The sequence below is a fragment of the Dipodomys spectabilis genome, unplaced genomic scaffold (assembly GCF_019054845.1).
Source record: "Dipodomys spectabilis isolate Male_0828 unplaced genomic scaffold, ASM1905484v1 ptg000066l, whole genome shotgun sequence".
Classification (NCBI taxonomy): domain Eukaryota; kingdom Metazoa; phylum Chordata; class Mammalia; order Rodentia; family Heteromyidae; genus Dipodomys; species Dipodomys spectabilis.
The window spans coordinates 8433469-8458674 of NW_024870743.1; the positions used below are offsets into that span (position 1 = coordinate 8433469).

At 38.5% G+C, this 25206-nt stretch overlaps 1 protein-coding gene across 1 annotated transcript in view; it reads right to left on the reverse strand.

Annotated features, from left to right (window-relative positions):
* Nbas (NBAS subunit of NRZ tethering complex) overlaps positions 1 to 25206 on the reverse strand; it is a 306644-nt gene that overhangs the window by 101610 nt on the left and 179828 nt on the right. Inside the window, exons 36-38 of the mRNA XM_042680768.1 lie at positions 10561 to 10728; positions 9437 to 9550; positions 8341 to 8458 (exon numbers count right to left, since the gene is read on the reverse strand). Coding sequence (XP_042536702.1) covers positions 8341 to 8458; positions 9437 to 9550; positions 10561 to 10728 — 400 coding nt within the window. The remainder of the gene's footprint in view (positions 1 to 8340; positions 8459 to 9436; positions 9551 to 10560; positions 10729 to 25206) is intronic.

A 25206-nucleotide genomic window follows, 5' to 3' on the forward strand; every position in this document is an offset into this window, starting at 1 on the left:
GCTTGCACTCCTGTATGTATTATGGGGCATGCAATAACCAAGTGAATCAATTACTCCTCACATCCTGTCAGTGGAAGGAGTGAGCTCTTTTCCTCCACTTATAAAATGGGATTTAAAGTCCTTCTCTTTTTTTTAATTTTTATTTAATTTTTATTGTGAAAATACTGTACAGAGGGGTTACAATTACATGGGCAAGATAATGAGTACATTTCTTATCAAGCATTGTAGCCTCCTCCTTTGTTTCCCCTTCCCATCCCATCCCTCCTTCCCACCTAACCCTCCTCCCCCCCCCACCAAAGTTGTAAAGTTTGTTTTCCACATAACAACTTGTACATCTCATTGTTGCAATGGGTCCACCTGTATCCCTATTTAAACAATGTGCTTTTTCCCTTCCCCTCCACAAATTATAACAACATTATTTGCAATAACTAGTATATGTCTGAGTCAAGCAGAAAAGGTCAGATAAGGTGATGTTAGGGAAATGAACCCTAAGATATGTATTCAAATGTTTTTTCTTTCATGTGATTGTTTCTAACACATTTATAAGATGATTTCTTTGTTGCTGTGTATGCCCCTCCCCCACGGTATAACCCCTGTGTTCTTTAAATGCCTATTTCAAGCCACGTCCTCTACAAAGCCCCTCTATCAGTTCTACAGCACATCTGCCCACAAAGTTCATCTGCTGGAACATGGATAGGCTTTGAAATCCATTTCAACCGCCAGGAAAAGTGGAGCTGTCCAAAAGTCTCTGCACAAGAGAAGCCTTCATTCATGAGCTGACTTCTGCCAATTAACCCTAAGAAAAGGGTGCCTGGACTTTCCATTCCTGCCTTGGTAACACCCGCTGCCCCTGATCAACTCCAGAACAAGTCATTCTATTTAAATTCTCTGTGACTGGGTTCTCTCCCTAAAACAGCCTTCCTGCAGATGAAAACCACAAACTTGAGATACAGTATAAAAACACTGGGTAGGTAAAAGGAGGTATCAAAAGCAGACCGGAACTGGAAGCAGTTGCCATCTGGAAGAAGAAGTGGCACCGATTCATTTCCTGTGCACAGTGTCTGTCTGAGGGTGAAGTCCCAAACTACACCAAACAGAAAACTCAAGACCCTGGGAAACGCTAGCAGCCAAACAGAAGGACATGCCCGACAGTTTTTTGTGTAATTCAATGCACATACTTTAACCCCAAAATTTTACACTAAAAACACCTAATAGAAATAAAACCTAATAAGAGATTAAATGTTATATCCACAATAACACTTCTACCAGGGAGACCATAAGCCTTTTCATAGAAGTACTCATAACCGAAATAGCCTTAAATGTTCCTTTAAAGGAAAATAAACTATTTCATATTCATACGATGTAAAACAAAAATAAACAAATACAACTGAAGGTCACAGCATGATGAACCTCAAAACTTTCATGTTGAATTTCACAAAAATGAACACATGCTACATGACTCCAATGCATAAATTGAGAACTACAGAATGATTCTAGCAGCAGGGAAAAATCAGAGCATAGGGAACTTTTGAGGAGGTAGGAGGCAAGGACTGACAGTAGGCCAGGGTGATAGTAACTTTCTATGTCTTAAGTGAAGGGTCACATTGGTGGTGTATTTTTTTAACTCAGCTGTATAATTTCTCTATTTCACTGTTTATAAACTTTATTTCATACAAAATCAATAAAGAGAGGGAAAAACTGGGGAGAACAAGGGAAAGAGTAACGTTGTCCAAAAAGAAATGTACTCTTTACCTGACTTACATAACTGTAACCCCTCTGTATACCACCTTTATAATAACAATAAAAATTCAATGAATAGTAACTGGTTGAAGATAATCACAGTGTATAGTGTCACAGATAAACGATCCTGGAGTTAGCAACTAACTGAAATAAACCAACAAGTAAGATGGAATGGGTAGATGTATAGAGGGCAAAAGAAATGGAATATATATGTATATATAGTAAGTATGGGAAAAATGGTGGGCTCTAGTTAGAAGGTCTAAGGAAGATCAATACCAATGCAAATTTTTGTTTGTTTGTTTTGTTGGTCATGAGGCGTGAACTCTGGGCCTGGGCGCTGTCCCTCAGCTCTTCAGCTCAAGGCTAGCACTCTACCACTTGAGCCATAGCACCACTTCCGGCTTTTCCTGCTTATGTGGTGCTGAGGAATCGAACCCAGGGCCTCATGTATGCAAGGCAAGCAGTCTACCACTGAACCACCTTCCCAGCCCCAATGTAAATGTTTTTAAAGTTTTAAATTTTTCTATGAATTTAAGATGTTCTTAATAAGATGCTGGGAGAAGAAAAGAAGATTTCCACTCTGACAACCATGTCAAATGTTACACTGTCAATCATTAATCCCCAAAGGAAGCGCCTTTCAGGACAAATTATACATGCCTGGTCTTCAGCCTCTGCCAGCTGAGCTTCAGGCCACACTACACTGCTCCAGGACTAGAAGACATGCGGGTGTCCTACAACCACCTCTGACAAGACACCAGCTGTAAGGGTGGGGATTAAACCTTCCTGCTGGTCTTTGACACAATTGCTGCCAAAGCACTCCTGACTGCTTTTTCTCTTCCACACAAGATTACAGCTCATTAATATCTCTTCAACCAGAGTGTCTAGCCCAGGGCCCCTCCCAACTAACAGATGAACTTTTTTTTTTAATACATTTTTTATTGTGATGGTGGCAATGTTGTCAGACACTTTGTACTCATATACTGTTTTGTAGAATGGGAACTTCTTTGTACAACTACTTAAAGATAATAATAATAAAAATTTATCTATTTACCCATCCAAAAAAAATACTGTATAGAGGGATTACAGCTACATGAGTAAGGTAAGAGTACATTTCCTATCGAGCATTGTTGCCTCCTCCTCCTTTGTTTTTCCCTTACCATCCCTTCCTTCCCACCTCCCCAACTACTCCTTACCGTTCCCTCCTCCCCAAGTTGTAAAGTTCATTTTCAACAGAGTGTCTTGTACATCTCATTGTTAAATAGGTCAAAAGCTATGTACATATGACCATATAAGATGATGTTAAGCAAAACGAACTCCAAGATAGGGATACCAATACCTTTGTTCTTTCTTGCTATGGTTTCTAATGTATTTATAACGTACCATGTGATTTTTTTGTTGTTGCTTTGTATGTTCCTCCCCATGGTATAACCCCTGTTGTCACTGTATTTGATTCTGGTGCCCTGCATCTTGTATATACACTTTTCTAATTTGGGGAGGGGAAGGGAAAAAACAGATACATTTTTAAAAGAAACTGACTGAGGGGCTGAGGAAGAGCTATCATCCCTATCCTGGGCATCTAAACTCTTTGCTGGGTTGGTGGCTCAAGTGGCAGAGCACCAACCGAGTAAACAAGCTAAGCAAATACAAGGCTCTGGGTTCAAAAAACAACAAAAACTTTCCTAGCATGTGTCCCTGAGGCTCAGTGAGTCTTACAAAGTAGAAATCACCTCCTATAGCCGGGCATCACGCCAGTGGCTCACGCCTGTAATCCTAGCTATTCAGGAGACTGAGATCTGAAAATCGCGGTTCAAAGCCAGCCCGGGCAAGAAAATCCGTGAGACTCTTATCTCCAATAAATCACCAGAAAACCAGAAATGGCGTTCTGGCTCAAGCGGTAGAGCTCTCACCTTGAGCTGAAGAGCCCAGGAACAGTGCTCAAGCCCAGAGTTCAAGCCCCATGACCGACAAAAAAAAAAAAAAAAAAGAAAAGAAATCACCTCCTACACATAGCAAGCCACTCAGTTTGAAGTAACATTTGACAAAATCACAAAAGGGATGAAAAGTAAGACTCATTACACACAGGTTTCACTAGAATCCACAAGATTTCCCCATTTTAAATATATACTTTATATTTTAAAAAAAGTCCTGCCCTACTTTGAGCAGGTTGAGGTTAATTTGCAATGCTACTTCTAACACTTGAATATAATACATTTTTAAACTAGTCAGAGAGCCAAAATCGTATGAAATCTATGCCTAAGCCTTCAAGCACTAATTCTGTGTAAAACTGGCGCCTCTGGAAAGCACATTATATTCCAGAACTAAATTCACAGAGAAAAATTGCCAGCATTATTGATTTGGAGATCATTGGTCATTAAATCATTCATTTAGCTAAATAAATAATGATCAATTTAGGTAGTCCCCATAAAAACCTTGTCATCAACTTTATTTTTTTTTTAAAAAAAAAGAGGGCTGGGAAGGTGGCTCAGTGGTAGAGTGCTTGCCTTGCATGCATGAGGCCCTGGGTTCAATTCCTCAGCACCACATAAGCAGAAAAAGCTGGAAGTGATGCTGTGGCTCCAAGTGATAGAACACTAACTTTGAGCTGAAGAGCTGTGGGACAGTGCCTAGGCCCAAAGTTCAGGCCCCATACCTGACCAAAAAAAAAAAAAAGAGTCTAAAAGGCAGATCACTTTTGGAAGTTTAATTTGACATATAACCTACTTCCAACCTAGTCAGGAATCACATTTGTGACATGATTTTTAATTTCAGTCAGTTAATGTGTGACACTCTTCAATTCTACTGAGTTTCTGGCAGTTATTACAAAATAGCCAAAGATATCTTTTCCAAATATATTAATATTATCCAAAGATAATAATCTCTGTTATTCATTCATTCCACAATTCAAAAGAATATGTTTCATAAAGAAACTCAAATGTAAACAAAAAGCACGATTATGGTTAAAATCTCCCCTGTATTCAAGGTACACAGCATAGTAAAGGATATACAATATACATTTTCTTAACTCTGAAATACTTTCCCATTCAGTAACATTTGAAAATATTCTTCAATAGACTTAGATTTATGTCCCTGAAGGATCATTTAAATCTGGGTTTCAAAAAAGATAATTTGGAAAAGCACTGGGGAAGAAAAGAAAAATCCATTTATACTCTTTCACAGACACTACAAAAACTAATATGTACGCTTGAACTCAGATTAAGGAAGGGCACATGCTCAGCTCCTATCTCCTCCTTCTCCACCTCCTCCTCTTCTCAGTGCATCTTCTTTATCCTCTTATTTTGTTGTTATTGTTGTTGTTGCTGCTGTTGCAATAGGAGGATTAAGCCCCAGGACTGAAGCATCTTTGACAAGAACTCTATCCCTTGAGCTATGCACATAGCCCTTCTGCTTTTGTATTTTGTTTCTAAGATGGGGGGTCTTAGAAACTTGATCTTCCTGTTTCCACCTCTTGAGTAGCTGAGATGACAGGTGTGTGCCATGCCTGCTTTTCTTCCACTTCTAAATTCCTAGGACAATAACTAGCACACAGGTGGTTCAAGGACCACTCCTCCTTCAATACCTAATGGATGTGAGGTGAGCCAAGGAAGCAAGCCCTGATACCTCATCAAGTATATGTATTTCAAGTCATATTCCTCTCAAAACAATCTGGTTGATTGCTTCATATTTCAAGTTCATTTTGAGGATGTACTTACTATTTGGATACCAACCACAACAAAAATGGTTGAGTACGCCAAGGGGCCTAGGAAAAGTGAAGGGATAATAATTTCCAAATATGTCATTCTCATGGGCCTTATATAATTAAGTACTTGAAATATGTCTCCAAACTCAGCTCTGGAAAGCATAGAAGACTTAATAACCTGAAGAATAAGTCTGAAATTCTGTAGTCTGTTCCAAGAAATCATCGACTATCTACCTTTAACCACATGCTTCTACTAGTTTTCTTCTTTGTAATGACACATACTCAGATTCACAAACATGTACTTAGCCATCTAAATTATAAATTGGTACTGACACATCAAATGTATATTTTTAAGGTTTCATATCCTATGTTTCATATCCTAAATATGTCATGTTTGATATAAGTGCAAGTTCTTTATGACAATGAAAATAGAGAGAATAAAGAATAATTAAGCAATTAAGTGAAGTAAGCCAAGCCCAAAGAAACATAGGTCCCATGGTTTCCCTTATTTGCAATATCTAGTATATGTATGAGTCAAGCAGAAAAGGTCAGATAATGTGATGTGAGGAAAATGAACCCTTAGATATGTATTTCAATGTTTTTTTCTTTCATGCATTTGTTTCTAATGCATTTATAAGATTATCTCTTTGTTGCTTTGTATGTCCCTCCCCCACAGTATAACCCCTGCTTTCACTATATTTGATGTCGGTATAATTTGTGGAGAAGATGGGGAAAAACAAGTCGTTTAAGGATACAGGTGGACCCGTTGCAACTATGAGAAGTACAAGTTGTCATGTCGAAAACGAACTTTACAACTTTGGTGCGGGGTGGGGGGGGGGGTGGGGGGGGGAATGGGGGGAGGGGGCGGGAGGAGGCTGGGAAGGGATGTGAAGGGTAACAAAGGAGGAGGCTGCAATGCTTGATAAGAAATGTACTCATTATCTTGCCCATGTAATTGTAACCCCTCTGTACAGTATGTTCACAAAAAAATAAAAATTAAAATAAAAAAAAAGAATAATTAAGCAAAGCCAGGTGCCAGTGGCTCAAACCTATAATCCTAGCTACTCAGGAGGCTGAGATCTGGAGATCATGGTTCAAAGCTAGCCCAGGCAAGAAAGTCCATGAGACTCTTATCTCCAAAAAACCACCAGAAAACTGGAAGTGGTACTGTAGCTCAAGTGGTAGAGAACTAGCCTTGAGCTGAAAAGCTGAGGGACAGTGCTCAGGCCCAGAGTTCAAGCCCCACGACCAACAAAAACAAAACAAGAAGAATTAAGCAAAAGAAGAATAGTGTAGTATACCCTTCATATATGCCAGTATCAACTATAAGATATATCATGACTTAATATAATAGCTTTTTGCAGGGAGAAAATAAATATACCCTAACTGTGAAATATACTTTGGTCAAAAAATAATAAGAGGTAGAATAACATGTATCTCAGAAATGAATTAAAAATGGAATACTTCGTAAGAACTCCAGTATTCTAGGGATACACAGAGGATGGGAAAGTCGTATCTATTCTCTTCTCACACACACACACACACACACACACACACACATAATTGATTAAACAAAATAATCATTCAGAAACAAGTTACAGCACCTAGTTTGAGGGAAAATAGCAATTCTATTCCCATACACATTTTCCTGAATTTTGTTTCACACAGTAATGTGCTGTTAGGTCTAAACAGCCTTATCCTGGCTAATTGGCAGTTGGGAGGTATTCAGTATTATATAGAACTTGAAGTTGTAGATAATACTTGTAGGAAAACTTTTGTTTTCTTCATCTCCTCAATCACTGATTGTCTGGAATATAGACCAGAAAACTAGATGTTCAGCAGTCTCTGACTCATAAGTATTTATTAAGAAAGGCAGCATAAAAAAAGAAGTAATTGATAAAAGAAAGACAGAAAAGCCAGGCATAAAGGGCTCATGCTTGTACTCTGAGCTACTGAGGAAACAGAGATTGGGAGGTCAGGTTGAAGTTCATGGCTAACTCAGGCAAAAGGCAGGACTTGGTCAGGTGCTAGTGGCTCATAGACATAATCCAAGCTACTCAGGGGGCTGAGATCTGAGGATTGTGGCTCAATGCCAGCCTGAGCAGGAAAGTTGGTGAAACTCTTTTCTCCAATTAACCACTACAAAGCTGAAGGTGGAGCTATGCCTTAAGTAGAAGACTACTAGCGTTGAGCAAGAAAGCTCAGGGACAGCACCCTAAATTCAAGCTCCAGGCTGTTACACAATAAATAAATAAGAGTACGCAAGACGCTGTCTCAACCAATAAAAAAGTTAGTGCAACAGGAAGCATACATTGGAGGATTTGCGCTTAAAGGTGAAGCCTTATCTGAAAACTATAAAGGGTGGGGAAACGACTAGGGATGGGTCGAGTGGTCGGATGCCCACCTATAAACCCCAGCATCATCAAAAACAAGTACAAAAACAGACAAGAAACCTACCCCAGAACGTTGAAGAGAACAGAAGAGACTAAAGAGAGGAAAGGGGGGAAAACTGCAGGTGGCAAATTATCTTTGGTTAACATACTTTTTTTTTCAAAAATTCTACAAGGAAAGATCGACTACAGGTCTAGATTCGGTAAAGCATAAAAATATGAAATATTTATTTATTGAGCATGATATAACATTCAGAATGATATTCACTTTACATAATGAGCAAGTTAAAGACAATTAGCTATCTTTTTAAATCAGCAATAAAGGGTACAAAAAAAGAGTAGCCTCTCAAAAAGTAGACTGAATTATGAATAGATGATTTGAGTGGATGATGATGTCAAGTTAGCCAATTAAAAACTACTGAGGATTTCCTTATTTCTCTAACCCTCATTAATTCACCCAGCATTATTGTTGTAATAGGAATTCCACTCTTTTGAGAAACTGTCTTTTCTTACCTTCTGTTGTTGGAAACACTTCTTCAGTTTTAGCCTCTGCCAGTTTTCCAGTTCTCAGTAATACTTCTGCGAAGCTTTCCACAGAGTCATGCTGGTAGGTGTCATAGGTCACATTTGACTAGACAAAAGAAGCAGTTTCACCTTTAATTGGCTGACTTTTCTTCTAAGAACATGTTCTTAGAAATACAATTGTAGGATTTTATGGTTCCCAGTGACTTGAATAGTAACTTCTCATTATATATTATTATTATTTTATCTAACATTTCCAATAGATTATTATCTCATATGTTGTGATATACCCAAAATCAATAAATAGGGCTGGGAAGGTGGCTCAGTGGTAGACTGCTTGCCTTGCATGCCTGAGGTCCTGGGTTCGATTCCTCAGCACCACATAAGCAAAGAAGAAAAAAGCCAGAAGTGGCACTGTGGCTCAAGTGGTGGAGTGCTAGCCTTGAGCTGAAGAGCTGAGGGACAGCGCCCAGGCCCAGCTTTCAAGTCCCACGATCGATCAACATATATATACCAATGGACATGAGTAAAAAACCAAGCCAAAGAAGTATATTTTCAGGACAATCTGAGTTCTGTTTTGTTTTGTTTTTTTGTCAGTTCTGGGCCTTGAACTCAAGGCCTGGGCACTATCCCTGAGCTTCTTTTGCTCCAAGCTAGCACTCTACTACTTGAGCCATAACACCAATTCCAGCTTTGTCTGTTTATGTGGTACTGAGGAAAACAAACCCAGGGTTTTGTGCATGCAAGGCAAGAACTCTACCACTAAGTCACATTCCCAGCCCGAGTTTTATTTTATTTTGTGGCCATCCTAGGTAGGGCTTGAACTCAGGTTCTAATACTATCCTTGAGCCTTTTTTTTTTTTTTTTTGCTCAAGACTAGAGATAGTGCTCTACAATTTGAGTCACAGCTCCACGTTCAGCCTTTTGATTAGCTGGAAATTAATCTCATAGACTTTCATGCCTAGGTTGCCTTTGAATCTCGATCCTCAGATCTCAGCCTCCTAAGTAAGCTAGTCGGCATGAGCCACAGCACCCAGCTACAATAACATGACAGTCTGATACATCTGCTTAGGCATATTGTCCTTACCTCAGTGACAAAGGGATTTGAGATGACTGATTCGTAAAAGGGATGACAGCCTTGTTTTTCTAGATCTTCATTGGCTACAATACCCTTTCGATAAGCACCACCAAATTCTTGCCCCTGAACAGAACAATAGATTAAAAAAAAATAGACCAACAAGGAAGGAAGGAGAGAGAAAAAAGAACCAACAAGAGAGAGGGAGAAAAGGCTGATTTTCAGGAGAGACTGATTGATAGGCTTTCAGTGACCAAAAGCAGGGGTGTCAGAGTGACACCGTACTCAGCAGAGAAGTTGAGAATAATAGCTATTTTCTATGAGCAACGCTTCAACCCACCATACATTGCCTGCGGATTTTCCTGGTCAGACTGACATCAATGAAGCAATCAGTGTTACACAAATTATGAGTGCGCTTTACCATCAGTGCAACCTTCTTAAAACCTTACTTTGACATGTTGTTGCCCTCCTCAAAAAGTTTTAGTAGCTCTGAAGAAGGCAACAAACTCATTTGCTCTACTGCTGGCTTTGATCTCTCCTTCCAGAACCAAAACAAGAGTGCTCAGCTGTCCCCAGCTGAACTACTACCACTTTTCCCCAAGTACTTGTCTCTGGGAATAGAGCAAAAGCAAACTTTGACACAATCCTTTTCTTTTTCATCTCATTAAATTTTCATTATCGTATATAAACAAACCTTACCCAAAGAGTATCAGTATCTCTGGTAAATCCTTCATGGGAGTATATTTTATGTATGAGATAGATCTGATGAGAGGCCTAGATGACTTTGGGCCACTTTTGTGCATGTGCCAGTCCTGGGGCTTGAATTCAGGGCCTGGGCACTGTCCCCAAACTTTAATTGCTCAGGGCTACACCTCTACCACTTAAGCCACAGCACTACTTCTGGCTTTTTTTTTTTTTCCTCTTGATAGTTAACTTGAGAAAAAGGTCTCATGGACTTTTGCTCCTGATCTGGCTTTGAACTGAAATCTTCACATATCAGCCTCCTGAGTGGCAAGGATTGCAGACGTGAGCCACCGATGCCCAGTCTCGATGCTATTTTATTAATCAAAGATTCAATGGTGAAAAGAGATGAAAAGTGGTAGTAATGAGCTGATTCTGTGAAGAAGGACGCTTACCTGGAGGGGCCGGAGGTAAGCCAAAGAGGTCTTCCACCACTGCCCGTCACTGACAGCCTGCAGCACGGCCTTGGTGGTGGTCGTAGTGTTGGAAAGGACTTTCATGGTAGTGGCAGTGGTCCAGTGTAATAGATCAGCTGAATTATTGCCCAGAGCACTCACTTCATCCTGTATTGAAAAAGAAAAAATGACCAGAGCAAAAGGATGCATTAATAAGAACAGAGCAGACAGGGATAGTGTGACTGCCCTGAAGATAGAGAAACTTAAAAATTAATCTTGACTAGTAACAAAATTAATGTGAAACTAAGCACCAGTAGCATACTGTTTCTCCTTAAGCCACTTAAAAAAGAAGATGTAAGATAGAAAAAGAATCATAGAATATTGTAATAGTAATAACAACCCATTTTCAGAAATAGTTATGAGGAAAGTGATGTGCTCTTTGTATTATATAATCTAATAATTCATGCTTGTTTCTTAACACACAAATTTTAACATTATTATTTATGCTAATTAAGGAATAAATTATTCATTTAAACAATGCCTCTGTGAGCCTGACAAAAGTAGAATATTCCAATAATCCACATTTCAACACTATTAGAAGACATGATTTTTCATCCAAATAAGTGGATGATTAATAGTACTTAAAAGATATATTATGGGAAATCTCCTGCCAATCTTGAAGGAATAAGCAAAAATCCTAACTCGCTTCTTGAAAGATTCCATGAGGACAATAACCATACACTAATGGTCTTTAAAGAAAAATGGCAAAGACCACATCTACAGATGAAGTATTCTACTAAAACAACTTCTTACTTACAAGGTCTCCCTAGTTCTAAGTATTTTTTTAAAGTATTACACATAAATGAAAGAAAAATTAAGGCTTACTCTTTCCATTCCAAATAATCTTCTTGATTTTTTGTTACTAAAAGAGCTTAGTTGACAGCTTAGTTTGGCTATTTCATTCAATATAACATTAAGATTCTACACATGTAAAAACAAAAAAACAAAAAAAGTATGTGCTCAATAATTACCAGGATATAATCATATTAAAAAGTCCTAAGATTTCTTCAGATCAACTTCATAGTTGCCATTTACAGTAGGCAGAACTGTGGGTCCCCAGAGATATCCTCTTTCTAATCCCTAGATCCTATGAATAGGTTTTATTACAAGGCAACAGGACTTTGCAGATATGATGAAGGATACAGATCTGTTGTGAAGATTATGCTGAAACATCTGAGTTGACTAGGCTGATCACATGAGCCTTTAAAGCAGAAAACTTCTCAGCTAGAGTCAGAGAGTGGAACAGAGAAGCCATAGAAGAAGGCATGAGTAGACTCAACAAATAGTTGCTGGCCTTAAAGATGGAAGACAGGAACCATAAACCAACTCTTGTAACTAAAAACTACCCTCAGGTGACAGCTAACCTGAGTCCACAACCACAGGGAATTAAATTCTGCCAAAAACATGAGTAAACACAGAAACAAGTTCTACAGAGCTTGCAGGAAAGAACACAGCATTGTTGGTGTCTTGATTTGGTCCTTGTAAGATTCTAAAAAGAGATCAGCCTGGCCTGCCAGACTTCTGTCTTGAGTACTATAAAATTACCAATTACATTGCTTAAAAGCTGTAAAGTTCATTGTAATACTAAATAATATATCCCATTAGCACACTGAAATAAATTCTATTCTTACTTCTAAAAAAAGCCATACTTAAACTAAACTAATCAATGTTCATAAATTTTCTATTCACCTGAAGGTTAAGGTTACTCATATATTCTACATTGTTTTAAAATGCCAGAGTTTCTAATGGTTTCTATGGACATTAAGGAATGCATAAGCCATTAATTCAATATTGATCAATGCAATATTCATTATGAAAATAAAACTGAAAAAAATAAGTGATTTATTAAGACAGGACAAATCATGTTAAATTGTGCATGCATCAAACATGTAAAAAGTAATTGTTTGCAATGCAGGTATAAATAAAAACTGGCAGGCTTTACATTGTTTCCCATCCTGCAGATAGGCTCATTCAGATGTATTCTGGCCTCTCATAAATTTTCCTTCTGATGCCAGACATTACAAAACTAAAGAAGACATTCATTAGGATCCCTTGCAGCTAGAGTTCCACACATAATGTTATTTTTTTCTGGTTTTAATTAGCATTTCATCAATGATTAATGAAGTTTAATACCTTTCTTGTATTTTTTGGCCATTTGCATACCCTCTATTGAGAAACACATGTTCTATTTACCTATTCTTCTGCTGTTTGTCCATCTTAGTCATTACATGTAGGAACTGGATACTACATTACATGTAGTATTCTGGATACACATTCTTTATTAGGTATGTATTTTTGTTAAGATGTTATCCAACATTCTTTTATCAGTTAATTTATTACATAGATACTTTTCATGCATTTTCCATAATATGTTTTTCTTGTGTGTTTGTCTTTCCAACTGCAAAGTGAGCTATCTAAGAACACCTAAAGTACTATCTATTCATTATTATATATCCTTAAAGTATGTTAGAATCTCAGGAGTGTGGAGTTAAAGTAAATGTAAGCAGTCTGGTTTTACTACACTGTTTAAATGTTTGAAACTACACTATTGAAAGCTTAATGTTGTGTCGAGAGTAGGTAAATGTTATTCAAATAAGATTTCATGTCACATTTTCAATTCCTGTTCATCTTGAAAAATCTCCTTAATTGAGAGGGCGTATTGAATGATTTGAATGTCATCAACTAACCTAAGTATAGAACTAAATATATAAACATGGTAGGAAATATGGCACTTATTCAGAATGACTTCATTCACAGGTAAATCAGACAAATGGAAAGGTATCAAAATGCATGACACAGAACCTTATTCTATTTGAAAAATGAGCCTGAGTTTCACTCTGTTCATACAGATGCATTAGCTCCAGATAGGAAATTTAAAGCATATGAAATGTAAAAATTATTCAGAATATAAATGAAATTTATATACTCAGAAATATATGTGATAAAAAGATTTTCTGTAAGGAAAAGATTTCTCTCCTCAGGAGAATAAAAAAGAAAGTAAAATCAAAGGCACATTTAGATCACAGAATAAGAATTTAATTTGAGGGTGGTCTATCAGGATCAGAGTATAGCCAGACTTGTTAATGAGAAAATAGCTTTTTTTCAACTTCTTATAATGAGGAAAGAAAAAAAAAGAGGTTAGGCAAAATTTACTCCTAAATAATTACTACTGACACTTTTTATAGTCATAGTGGCATACTGCTAATTAATTTAGAGTGTATAATAACAGAAACAGATTAAGCCCAAAACCATATCAACAATTCCCAGCATAAAATTTAACATGAAATCTCATTAATGTCTACCATGCTACAAGGCTTAAAGGTTAACTTACTAAGCACTAATATAATCTTCCAAATCTTACAACAAAAGATACCATTATCAACTGCATTCACAGGAGCAGAATAGTTTCATGTGCTAAGTTCGTTGCATAGAAACAGTTCTTATTAATCAATTACTATAATGAATCTTCTATTTAATCTATTTAAGGAGTTTCGTTCTCTAGTAATATAAGGTTAAATTCAGAGAAGCTTGTTGGCCTCCTATAAACTGAGCTGATGGTGCATGCAGACAAACTAAAAGATTATAAACAGTAAACAGAACTCAGGTTAGGGTCAATCACCCCTTCTCTTCCAAAATAATCCTTAAATAATCCAAAATACTGCCCTAAACCTAATACAAACTTACAGCAAATTTCATCATGAACACAGACTATTAAAAATATAATCCTTCTTATAGGTAATGTTACTTTACTTTTTTCTTTTCTTCATTTATTGTAAGGTGATAATCAGGAGGGTTACAGTTACTTAAGTAAAATAATGAGTGCATTTATTTGAAAACATTCTTACCCCTTTCTCTCATTTTCTCCCACTCGCCACTCCCACTCCCCCATCCTCTCCCAAGTTGTAAAGTTCATTTTCAACACAGTTCTAGTGTATCACTGTTGCATTAGTTCATACTTGTCCTGCTGATTCTGTGATTCTCTTTTCCTTTCATGGATCAGATAAGCTAATATACAAGACGAAGGGTACAGAAAACTAAAACAAAAAGAAAAATAGAAACAACTGCACACAGGATATAATAAGAATCTCTTGTTTCCAATTCTTGGAGTTCATTTTGATATGCTTCATTATATGTGGCCCTACGGACCGAGTTCCGGGAAGATGGCGGAGGAGAAGCTGGAATCTGAACAAGCTCTCGCATAGAAAGCAGTTTTAGAGTTCCAGTGAACAGTCCTAAGCCAGAGAATCACACCAAGTGTGCCATCACAGGACAGAGAGTTAGACAAGAGAGGGGAAGCCAAGACAAGGAGACACATCTGACCGCCCGCCAGCAGCCGCTGCGGCGGCGGCGGCAGGGTCGCAGCGGCTACCGCAGCCGCGGCCATACCTGAGCGCTCACACAGAGAGTCCGGGACGAAGGAGCCAGACACAGGGGGCGAGAGGATTCTACTCAACACCAGCAAGAACCGACAAGGAGCGGACAACTTCATCCTGCACTTTGCAGACCAGAGACGACCCAGGATCCAAGACTCGGCGTGAGTAGCCCCACTTCCTCACTCCTTCTCAGGGAGCAGAGGAGGGAAGGCCACCCCTCCCCCCCAGCACCGGTGATCTCCATCTTGGATACCGACAAAGCTCAGAGGAGCTGCTAGCTCCAACTCAGGCCTTGGAATAAAACGAGTCATTTAACAGGTCACAAGAACTTAACGGCGAAGTGACCTGCCAGACTCAGCTCCATCCAGGGAAAAGTCACCCAGCTCAGGCACCAGCCATTGGAGTGGCTTTCCTCACTGGGTAACCAGAGCCAGAGGCTGCCCCTCCCTCTAGCAGCCTCCACAATCAATTGAAAAACAGAAACCCTGAGAATGGCTCCAGGGTGGGCTCTGTGAATTTTTCACAAAATACCCCAGGGAAAAGCTACTGTTTGTTGAAAGGCCTCGACTCTACCAGAACCTAGCCTCATCACCCCTCTTTTGTGATTCTCAAAGCAGATCACCCTCCCATTAAACTAACCTGGGAGGGGGATCTCAAAATCTTGGGTAAAGCAGAGCATTTTTCTGCCTGTTCGAACAAACTGACTTAAGAAACCAATCAAGCCACAGGACCTCAAGCTGACCAGAGACTCCAACAAGAGGCTGGTAACAGACAAAAGGGAGATACAGGATTCTTCCCACCCCTCCCAAAAAAAAATCAAAAAAAAAAATCAAAGAACTTTTTTTTTCTTCTTTTCTTTTTTCTTTTTTTTTTTTTTTTTTTTGGTACCTTATATATATATAATTTTTTTTTCCTTTTCTAAAACTTTTATTAATCTTTAATTTTTGCCTTTTTTGAAAAAATAATTGTTTTCCAGTAACTTTTTTTTCCTCTTATAATTTTTATTTTAGGAATACGCGAATGTACGTTTTCCTTTCTTTTCTTGTCTTCTCTCTTTTTATTTCTTTCTTTCTTAATTATCTTTTTGTTTTTTGTCTAGCTCTACTGAACTTCTGATCTTTTTTTTTCTCCCTTTCTTATCCTTTTCACCTTTTCCTTTCTTTTGTTCTTCTGTATGTGCCTTAACTCTTGTCCTGCACATCCTGATAAACCCATAGTTAACTAGTAGACCCTATCCCCCATTGTGTACACACTTAATCCACAAATTTATTACTCAATCCAAAACCTCTGAGACTTAAATTCCTTAATAGCAGTACTACCTCTTTATACCTATATAATATTTTAAGCATTTTTTAAGTTTTTCACATCTCCTCTATCTCCCTCCTGTTTTCTCATTATATTCACATTCCTCTCTAAATAGATGGTCTTTCAATCTCCATAACTATATTAATTTTTACGTTTCTAATTTTTTTTCTGGTCTCTTTTCATTTCCCTTTACCTTTCTTCTTTTTCTCTCCCTCTCTACTTGCATCCTACCCAACCTATTTCCTGCATTGAGATTAGGACATAGTTAACTCTCCCTGTGCCTCCCCACACCAATCTATTCCTAATTTTTACCCACATCTCTCCCTAACCCTAAAAATTTCTGGTTTCCCAAATTCTTCTCTGCGGTTCGAAGCCCATTAACATATAGTTGTTTGATGTTGAATAGATGTATCTGTTGAACTAGATTGTATCTGTAGACTATTGACTGTATAAATGCAAACGTTGGTTGATGGTTGCCTTAAGATAGTGTTCTAGCACAAAACTGGTGCTATTTTCATCTCAAATGGGCAGAGTAAGCCGAAAAAACACAAGAAAAATGGCAAATCCAGGTATCTCAATTCCCAATCTTGATAATCAGGGGTCAGATCAGATAATGAACAATCCAGAGGAGAGTTCCCAAATAGCTCTACAAACACTGGTGGCAAATATGATAAATGAGAAGTTTGACAACTTACAAAGGACTCTGTATGAGCGTGATAGGGAGAGAGAGGAGGCATCCCAAAAGTTTATGCAGGAATATCATAAGCGTGAGGAAGCTACTCAAAAAATGATACAGGATTTGCGTGAACAACTTGAGAATACTCAAAGAGAAAGGGAGGAATGGCGTGAGCAGGCTGAGAACACTCAAAGAGAACTGCAGGAATCCCAGGAACGGGAGGAAAGAGAACTGCAGGAATCCCACAAACGGGAGGAAGCTAATCAAAGAGTAATTCAGGAATTGAGAGACCAGGTAGAGAACACACAAAGATCAGTAAAGGCATTCATGGAATCCATTAACAAAGAGCTGAAGGAAGTCAGGGAGACCACAAAGGGAATGCTGAATGGAACCCAACAGAAGGAATGGGAGTCCAAAGAAATCATAACCAATCAACTAAGTGATTTGAGAACAAACACTGAACACCAAATTAAGGAAGTAAAGAAATTCATACAAGACCTAAAACAGAGCTTCAACAAAGAACTTGAAGCCATCAAAGCTGACCAATTAGAAGGAAAAGAGATAAAAAACAAAGTAGAGAGTCTTGACAGCAGGTTAGACCATGCAGAAGATCGAATCTCAGGGATTGAAGACAGCCTAGATATTATAGAGAAAGAACATACAACCATCCAAGACAAGTCCAAGAAGTATGATAGATCTATTCAACACCTAGAAGACACCATCAGAAGGCCTAATCTAAGGATAATGGGTGTAGAGGAGCACCTAGAAACAGAAGTTAATGGTCTAGGAAATTTGTTTAACAGGATCCTAGCAGAGAACTTCCCAAACATACAAAAAGATAGGCCTATTCAGATACAAGAAGCTTTTAGAACCCCAAATAGACTAGACCAGAATAGGACATCCCACCGTCACATTATAATCCACACAGGATCAACTCAGACCAAGGAAAAGATCCTTAAAGCTGTCAAGGAGAAAAGGTTAATCACCTATAAAGGGAAACCAATTAGAATCACCTCAGATTTCTCAGCAGAGACAATCAAAGCAAGAAGAGCCTGGAATGATGTATGCCATGCCCTAAAAACAAACAACTATCAACCAAGAATACTGTACCCAGCTAAACTCTCCTTCATAACTGAAGGCCAAATAAAAACCTTCCATAGCAAAGAAAAATTGAAACAATACATCTCCACCAAACCAGCCCTACAAAAGATTCTTAAAGATGTCCTACACATAGAAAACCAACAAGACCGCAACAAAGGCCAAGAAACTGCACCCAAACTGAGAATCCAAGAACCATAGGTAGAACCTAGTTTTCGCAGCCCCCAAGAAGGTGGATAACATGGCAGGAACTCCCAAATACCTCTCAGTCCTATCTCTTAATGTTAACGGACTGAACTCTCCAATTAAGCGACATAGACTGTCTAGTTGGATTAAAAAACAAGACCCTTCTATCTGCTGCCTGCAGGAGTCACATCTTGCCCGTAAAAACAAACACATTTTCAATGTTAAAGGCTGGAACAAAATCTACCAAGCAAACGGCCCCCATAAACAGGCGGGAGTTGCAATCTTAATATCAGATAAAATAGACTTCAAATTAAAATTCGTGAGAAGAGATAAAGAAGGTCGCTACATACTAATTAAAGGATCTCTCCTTCAGGAGGATATTACAATTCTAAATATCTATTCGCCAAACAATGGAGCACCCAAATTTATCAAAGAAACACTACTTTCCCTCAAATCCCATATAGATCCAAAGACATTAATTGTTGGGGATTTTAACACACCACTCTCCCCACTAGATAGATCAACTCGGCAAAAACTCAACAGAGAAACCGCAGATCTAAACAGCTGCATAGATCAACTAGACTTAACAGACATCTACCGAACATTTCACCCAGCAGCATCAGAATACACGTTTTTCTCAGCAGCACATGGAACGTTTTCTAAAATAGACCACATTTTAGGCCACAAAGCAAACTTGTCTAAATTCAGAAACATTGAAGTTATACCTTGTATTCTCTCTGACCACAAGGGAATAAAATTAGAACTCAACACCAAAAGCCACCAAAGAAAGTCCAGTATCACATGGAGGCTGAACAACACACTGCTGAATCAAGAGTGGGTCATGGAAGAGATTAGAAAGGAAATTCAAATGTTCATGCTATTCAACAAAAATGAACACACAAATTACCAGCTCCTCTGGGACACAGCAAAGGCAGTACTCAGAGGCAAGTTTATAGCTCTGAGCTCCCATATCAACAAATTGGAGAAATCTGAAACTAGCAATTTAATGACACATCTAAACCTCCTTGAAAAAGAGCAGCAAGATAAACCCCAATCCAGTAGACGGAAAGAAATAATCAAAATTAAATCAGAATTAAATGAATTAGAATCCAAAAAAACTATAGAAAGAATCAACAAAACAAAGAGTTGGTTCTTCGAAAAACTTAACAAAATTGACAGACCCTTAGCAAATCTTATCAGAAAAAGAAGAGAACACACCCAAATTAATAAACTCAGAGATGAAAATGGAAACATCACCACGGAAACAACCAAGATTCAGAACATTATAAGGGAATACTTCTCAAAACTTTATGCTAATAAGTTTGAGAACTTGACAGAAATGGACCTTTTCCTAGCAAATATTGACATGCCAAAACTAAACCAAGATGAGTTAAACCAGCTTAACAGGCCCATATCAAGCATTGAAATAGAAACAGCAATAAGAGACCTCCCAGCTAAGAAAAGTCCAGGACCAGATGGTTTTACAGCGGAATTTTACAAGGCCTTCAAAGCAGAGCTCACACCAATACTCCTCCAACTCTTCAACGAAATTGAAAGAGAAAGCTCACTACCGAACACATTCTATGAAGCCATCATAACCCTCATCCCAAAACCAGGCAGGGACTCATCAAAGAAAGAGAACTATAGACCCATTTCTTTGATGAACATTGATGCAAAACTTCTCAACAAAATTTTGGCCAATCGACTTCAACAATTCATCCAAAAAATCATACACCATGATCAAACAGGATTCATTTCAGGGATGCAAAGCTGGTTCAATATACGCAAATCAATTAATATTATTCATCACATCAACAGGAGCAAGAATAAGAACCACATGGTTATCTCAATAGATGCAGAAAAAGCATTCGACAAGATCCAACACCCCTTTATGATGAAGGTTTTGGAAAAATTAGGAATCCATGGAACATTCCTCAATACGATAAAGGCTGTATATGACAAACCTACAGCCAGCATTATACTCAATGGTGAAAAACTAAAGCCATTTCCTCTTAACTCAGGAACAAGACAAGGATGCCCACTCTCTCCACTTCTCTTCAATCTAGTATTAGAATGCCTAGCTACAGCAATAAGACAAGATGCAGACATAAAGGGGATCCAAATAGGGAAAGAAGAAATAAAACTCTCCCTCTTTGCAGATGACATGATCTTGTATTTAAAGAATCCCATAGACTCCACTCCCAAATTACTCAAGCTGATTCAAAACTTCGGCAAAGTAGCAGGTTATAAAATTAACCCCCAAAAATCTATGGCTTTTCTGTATGCCAACAATGAGAAAAGTGTGGCTGAAATTAGGAAAGCAACTCCATTTGTAATAGCCCCACAAAAAATAAAATACCTAGGAATTAACTTAACTAAAGAAGTGAAGGACCTCTATGATGAAAACTTTAAAATCTTGAAAAAGGAAATCAACACAGAACTTAAAAAATGGCAAAACCTCCCATGCTCCTGGATTGGAAAGATTAACATCGTGAAAATGGCAATACTTCCCAAGGCTATCTACAAATTCAACGCACTACCTATCAAAATTCCACCCTCATTCTTCAAGGAAATAGAAGAGGCAATCCAAAAATTCATAGGGAACAATAAAAGACCCCGAATAGCAAAAACGCTCCTGAATGGAAAGAACACTGCTGGAGGAATATCAATACCAAACTTCAAACTCTACTATAAAGCCATAGTAATCAAAACAGCTTGGTATTGGCATAAGAACAGACCTCAGGACCAATGGAATAGAATTGAAAACCCAGAAATGAACCCACAGACCTATAGCCATCTAATCTTCGATAAGGGAGCTAAAACAATAGAATGGAAGAAAGACAACCTCTTCAGTAAATGGTGCTGGCAAAATTGGCTAACTACATGTAGAAAACTTAAGCTAGATCCTTATATATCACCCTGCACCAGAATCAACTCCAAATGGATCAAAGACCTTGAACTCAAAGCAGACACTCTGAAAACATTACAGGATGGAATAGGAGAAACCCTAGGTCTCCTTGGCTCAGGCCGAAATTTTCTGAATAGAGACCTGGAAACACAACAAATCAAAGAAAGGTTGGACAAATGGGATTGCATAAAGTTGCAGAGCTTCTGCAGGGCAAATGACATAGCTAGCAAGATCAATAGAAAGCCCACGGATTGGGAGAAGATCTTTACTAGCCATACAACGGACAAGGGTCTCATATCTAAAATATACTTGGAACTCAAAAAATTAAACCCCCCAACAACAAATCCTCAAAGAAACAACTGCCCAATAAATAAGTGGGCGAAAGACTTAAAGAGAAACTTCTCTGAAGAAGAAAGAAGGATGGCCAATAGACACATGAAGAAATGTTCAACATCCCTAGCCATAAAAGAAATGCAAATCAAAACAACATTGAGATATCACCTCACTCCAGTGAGAACGGCAAAAATCAAGAACTCTAACAACAACAGATGCTGGAGGGGATGTGGACAGAAAGGAACCTTAATTCATTGTTGGTGGGAATGTAAACTTGTTCAACCACTTTGGAAAGCAGTATGGAGGTTCCTCAAAAGACTCCACATAGAGCTCCCCTATGACCCAGCAATCCCACTTTTGGGCATTTACCCTAATGTTTACAAACAAGACCACACTAAAGCTACCAGCACAACTATGTTTATTGCAGCATTATTTACCATAGCTAAGATATGGAACCAACCCAGATGCCCCTCAGTAGATGAATGGATCAAGAAAATGTGGTATATATACACAATGGAATTCTATGCCTCCTTCAGAAAGAATGACATTGCCACATTTGTTAGGAAATGGAAAAACTTGGAAAAAATTATATTAAGTGAAGTAAGCCAGGCCCAAAGAAACGTAGGTCCCATGGTTTCCCTTATTTGTAATATCTAGTATATGTATGAGTCAAGCGGAAAAGGTCAGATAATGTGATGTCAGGAAAATGAACCCTTAGATGTGTATTTTAATGTTTTTTTCTTTCATGCATGTGTTTCTAACACATTTATAAGATTATCTCTTTGTTGCTTTGTATGTCCCTCCCCCACAGTATAACCCTTGCTTTCACTATATTTGATGTCAGTATAACTTGTGGAGGAGATGGGGAAAAACCAGTTGTTTAAGGATACAGGTGGACCTGTTGCAACAATGAGAAGTACAAGTTGTCATGTCCAAAACGAACTTTACAATGTTGGGGGGGGGCGGGGGGCTGGGGAGAGGGAGGAAGGAGAAGGATTGGGATTAGGGGGGGAGGGGGGAGGCTGGGAAGGGATGTGAAGGATAAACAAAGGAGGAGGCTGCAATGCTTGGTAAGAAATGTACACATTATCCTGCCCATGTAACTGTAACTCCTCTGTACAGTATGTTCACAAATAAAATTAAATTAAATTAAAAAAAAAAAAAAAAAGAAATGCATTACCTTGCTCATGTAATTGTAACTCCTCTGTACGGTATTTTCACAATAAAAAACTTATTAATAAAAACACACACACAAAAAGAAAACATAAAAAAAAAAAAAAAAATATGTGGCCCTACGTACCTGGCTATTGGGCTATTGTGATCTCCTGCTAAGAATATCATATACATATTTTAGTTATTACAAATGAGGGAAGCCATGAAACTTCTATTTCTTTGGGCCTGGCTTGCTTTGCTTAATATAGTTTTTCAGGTAAGGCTACTTTTCAAAGTACCTATCTAAAAATGCAATAGAAAAAATATTCCATGAAATAAACCATTGATATCAGACTGTTTTAACCCATTCACTAATTATTAGACAAAAGTATATACATATACTATGTTTAGATTTTGGTAGTTTTGGACTCCTATGTATTTCCAATGAAAGCTGAGCTTCTTCCACAGAAAGGTGACTATACATGAAAGGTACACTTTCATGAAAAAAATAAACCATACCATTAACACACACACACACACACACACACACACACACACACACACACACACACACCACTTAAGAAGTTCGAAGGACGGAGTTCTGGAAAGATGGTGGAGGAGAAGCTGGAGGCTAAACAAGCTCTCACATGGAAAGCAGTTTCAGTGTTCCAGTGAACAGTCCTAAGTCAGAGAATCACACCAAGTGTGCCATCACAGGACAGAGAGTTAGGCCAGAGAGGGAAAATCCAGGCAAGGAGACTTATCTGAACACTTGACAGTGCGGCAGCGGACGTAGCCACCATACCTGCAACACAGAGAGTCCAGAACAAAGACGTGGTAGACAAGCAGATTCTACTCAACACCAGCAAGAACCGACAAGGAGCAGACATCTTCATCCTGCAGTTCGCAGACCAGAGACGACCCAGGAACCAAGACTGGTGTGAGTAGAAGCCTGACATCCTCCCTCCTTCTCAGGGAGCAAAGGAGGGAAGGCCACCTCTCCCCCTCCCACTAAAAGAGATCTCCATCTTTGATACTGACAAAGGCCCAGCTGAGCTGCAACCTCCAACTCAGGCCTTGGAAGAAAACTAGAGTCATTTAGCAGGTTACAGGAACCTAACCTGACCTGCCAGGCTCAGCTCCATCCAGGGAAAAGTCACCCAGCCCTGGCCACCAGCCCCAGGAGTGGCTTTCTTCACTGGGTAAACAGAGCCAGAGGTTGCCCCTCCCTACAGCAGCCTTGACAATCAATTGAAATTCAGTAAACATAAACCCTGAGAAAGGCTCCAAGCTGGGCTCTGGGAGTTTCTCAGAAGCTAGCTCCTCAGGGAAAAGCTGCTGTTTGCTGAAAGGCCTCAACTCTACCCAGAACCTAGCCTCATCACAGCATCTCCAAACTAGAGGAAACAACCATCTCCCTCTATTGTGATACTCAAAGCAGATCTCCCTCCCATTGAACTACCCTGGGAGGAGGATCGCAAAATCCTGGGTAAAGCAGAGCATTTTTCTGCCTGTTCAAACAAACTGACTTAAGAAACCATCCAAGCCACAGGAAAATCAAACACCACAAGCAGACCAGTGACTCCAACAACAGACTGGTTATGGACACAAGGGAAATACAAGATCTTCCCACTCCCCCCTAAAAAAATCAAAGAACTCTTTTTTTGTACCTTTTATAAAAAAAAAAAAATTATCTAAAACTTTTTTTAATTTTTAATTTTTAACTTAAAATATTGTTTTCTATTAACTTTTTTTTCTTCCTCTTATAATTTTTATATTAGGGGTATATGTGTATATACTTTTTTTCTTTTTTTCCTTTTTTTTCTTTTTTAAAAAAAACTTTTTTGTTGTTTAGCTCTACTGACCTTTTGATCCTTCTTTTTTCTTTCCTAATCATTCTTTTCACTTTTTCTTCTTTCATTCTTCTTTGCGTGATTAATTGCTGTTCTGCTCATCCTCAGATATACCCGTAGCCCATTATTAGACCTTAGCCCCCATTGTGTACACACTTAATCCAGAAATTTATTACTCAATTTAAAACCATTTAGACTTAAATTCCTTAATAGCACTATTACCTCTTTACACCTATATAATAGTTTAAGCATTTTTAGTTTTAAGTTTTTCACGTCTCCTTTCTATTCCTCCCCTTCTCTTATTCTATCCAAGTTCTTCTCTAAATATTGCGTTTTCAAATTTGAATACTTTTTTTTTTGGGGGGGGGGGGGGGGGGTCCGGTCATGGGGCCTGAACTCTGGGCCTGGGCGCTATCCCTCAGCTCTTCAGCTCAAGGCTAGCGCTCTACCACTTGAGCCACAGCGCCACTTCCGGCTTTTTTTTCTTTTTGCTTATGTGGTGCTGAGGAATCGAACCCAGGGCCTCTGGCATGCAAGGCAAGCGTTCTACCACTGAGCCACCTTCCCAGCCCCTCAAATTTGAATACTTTTTAAGTGTTGCACTTTTTAATTTTTAATTTTTGTTTTTCTTTTTTTTCTTGTCTTTTTTCTTTCTCTTTCTTCTTTTTTTCTCTCTCTCTACTATCATTCCATCCAACCTAT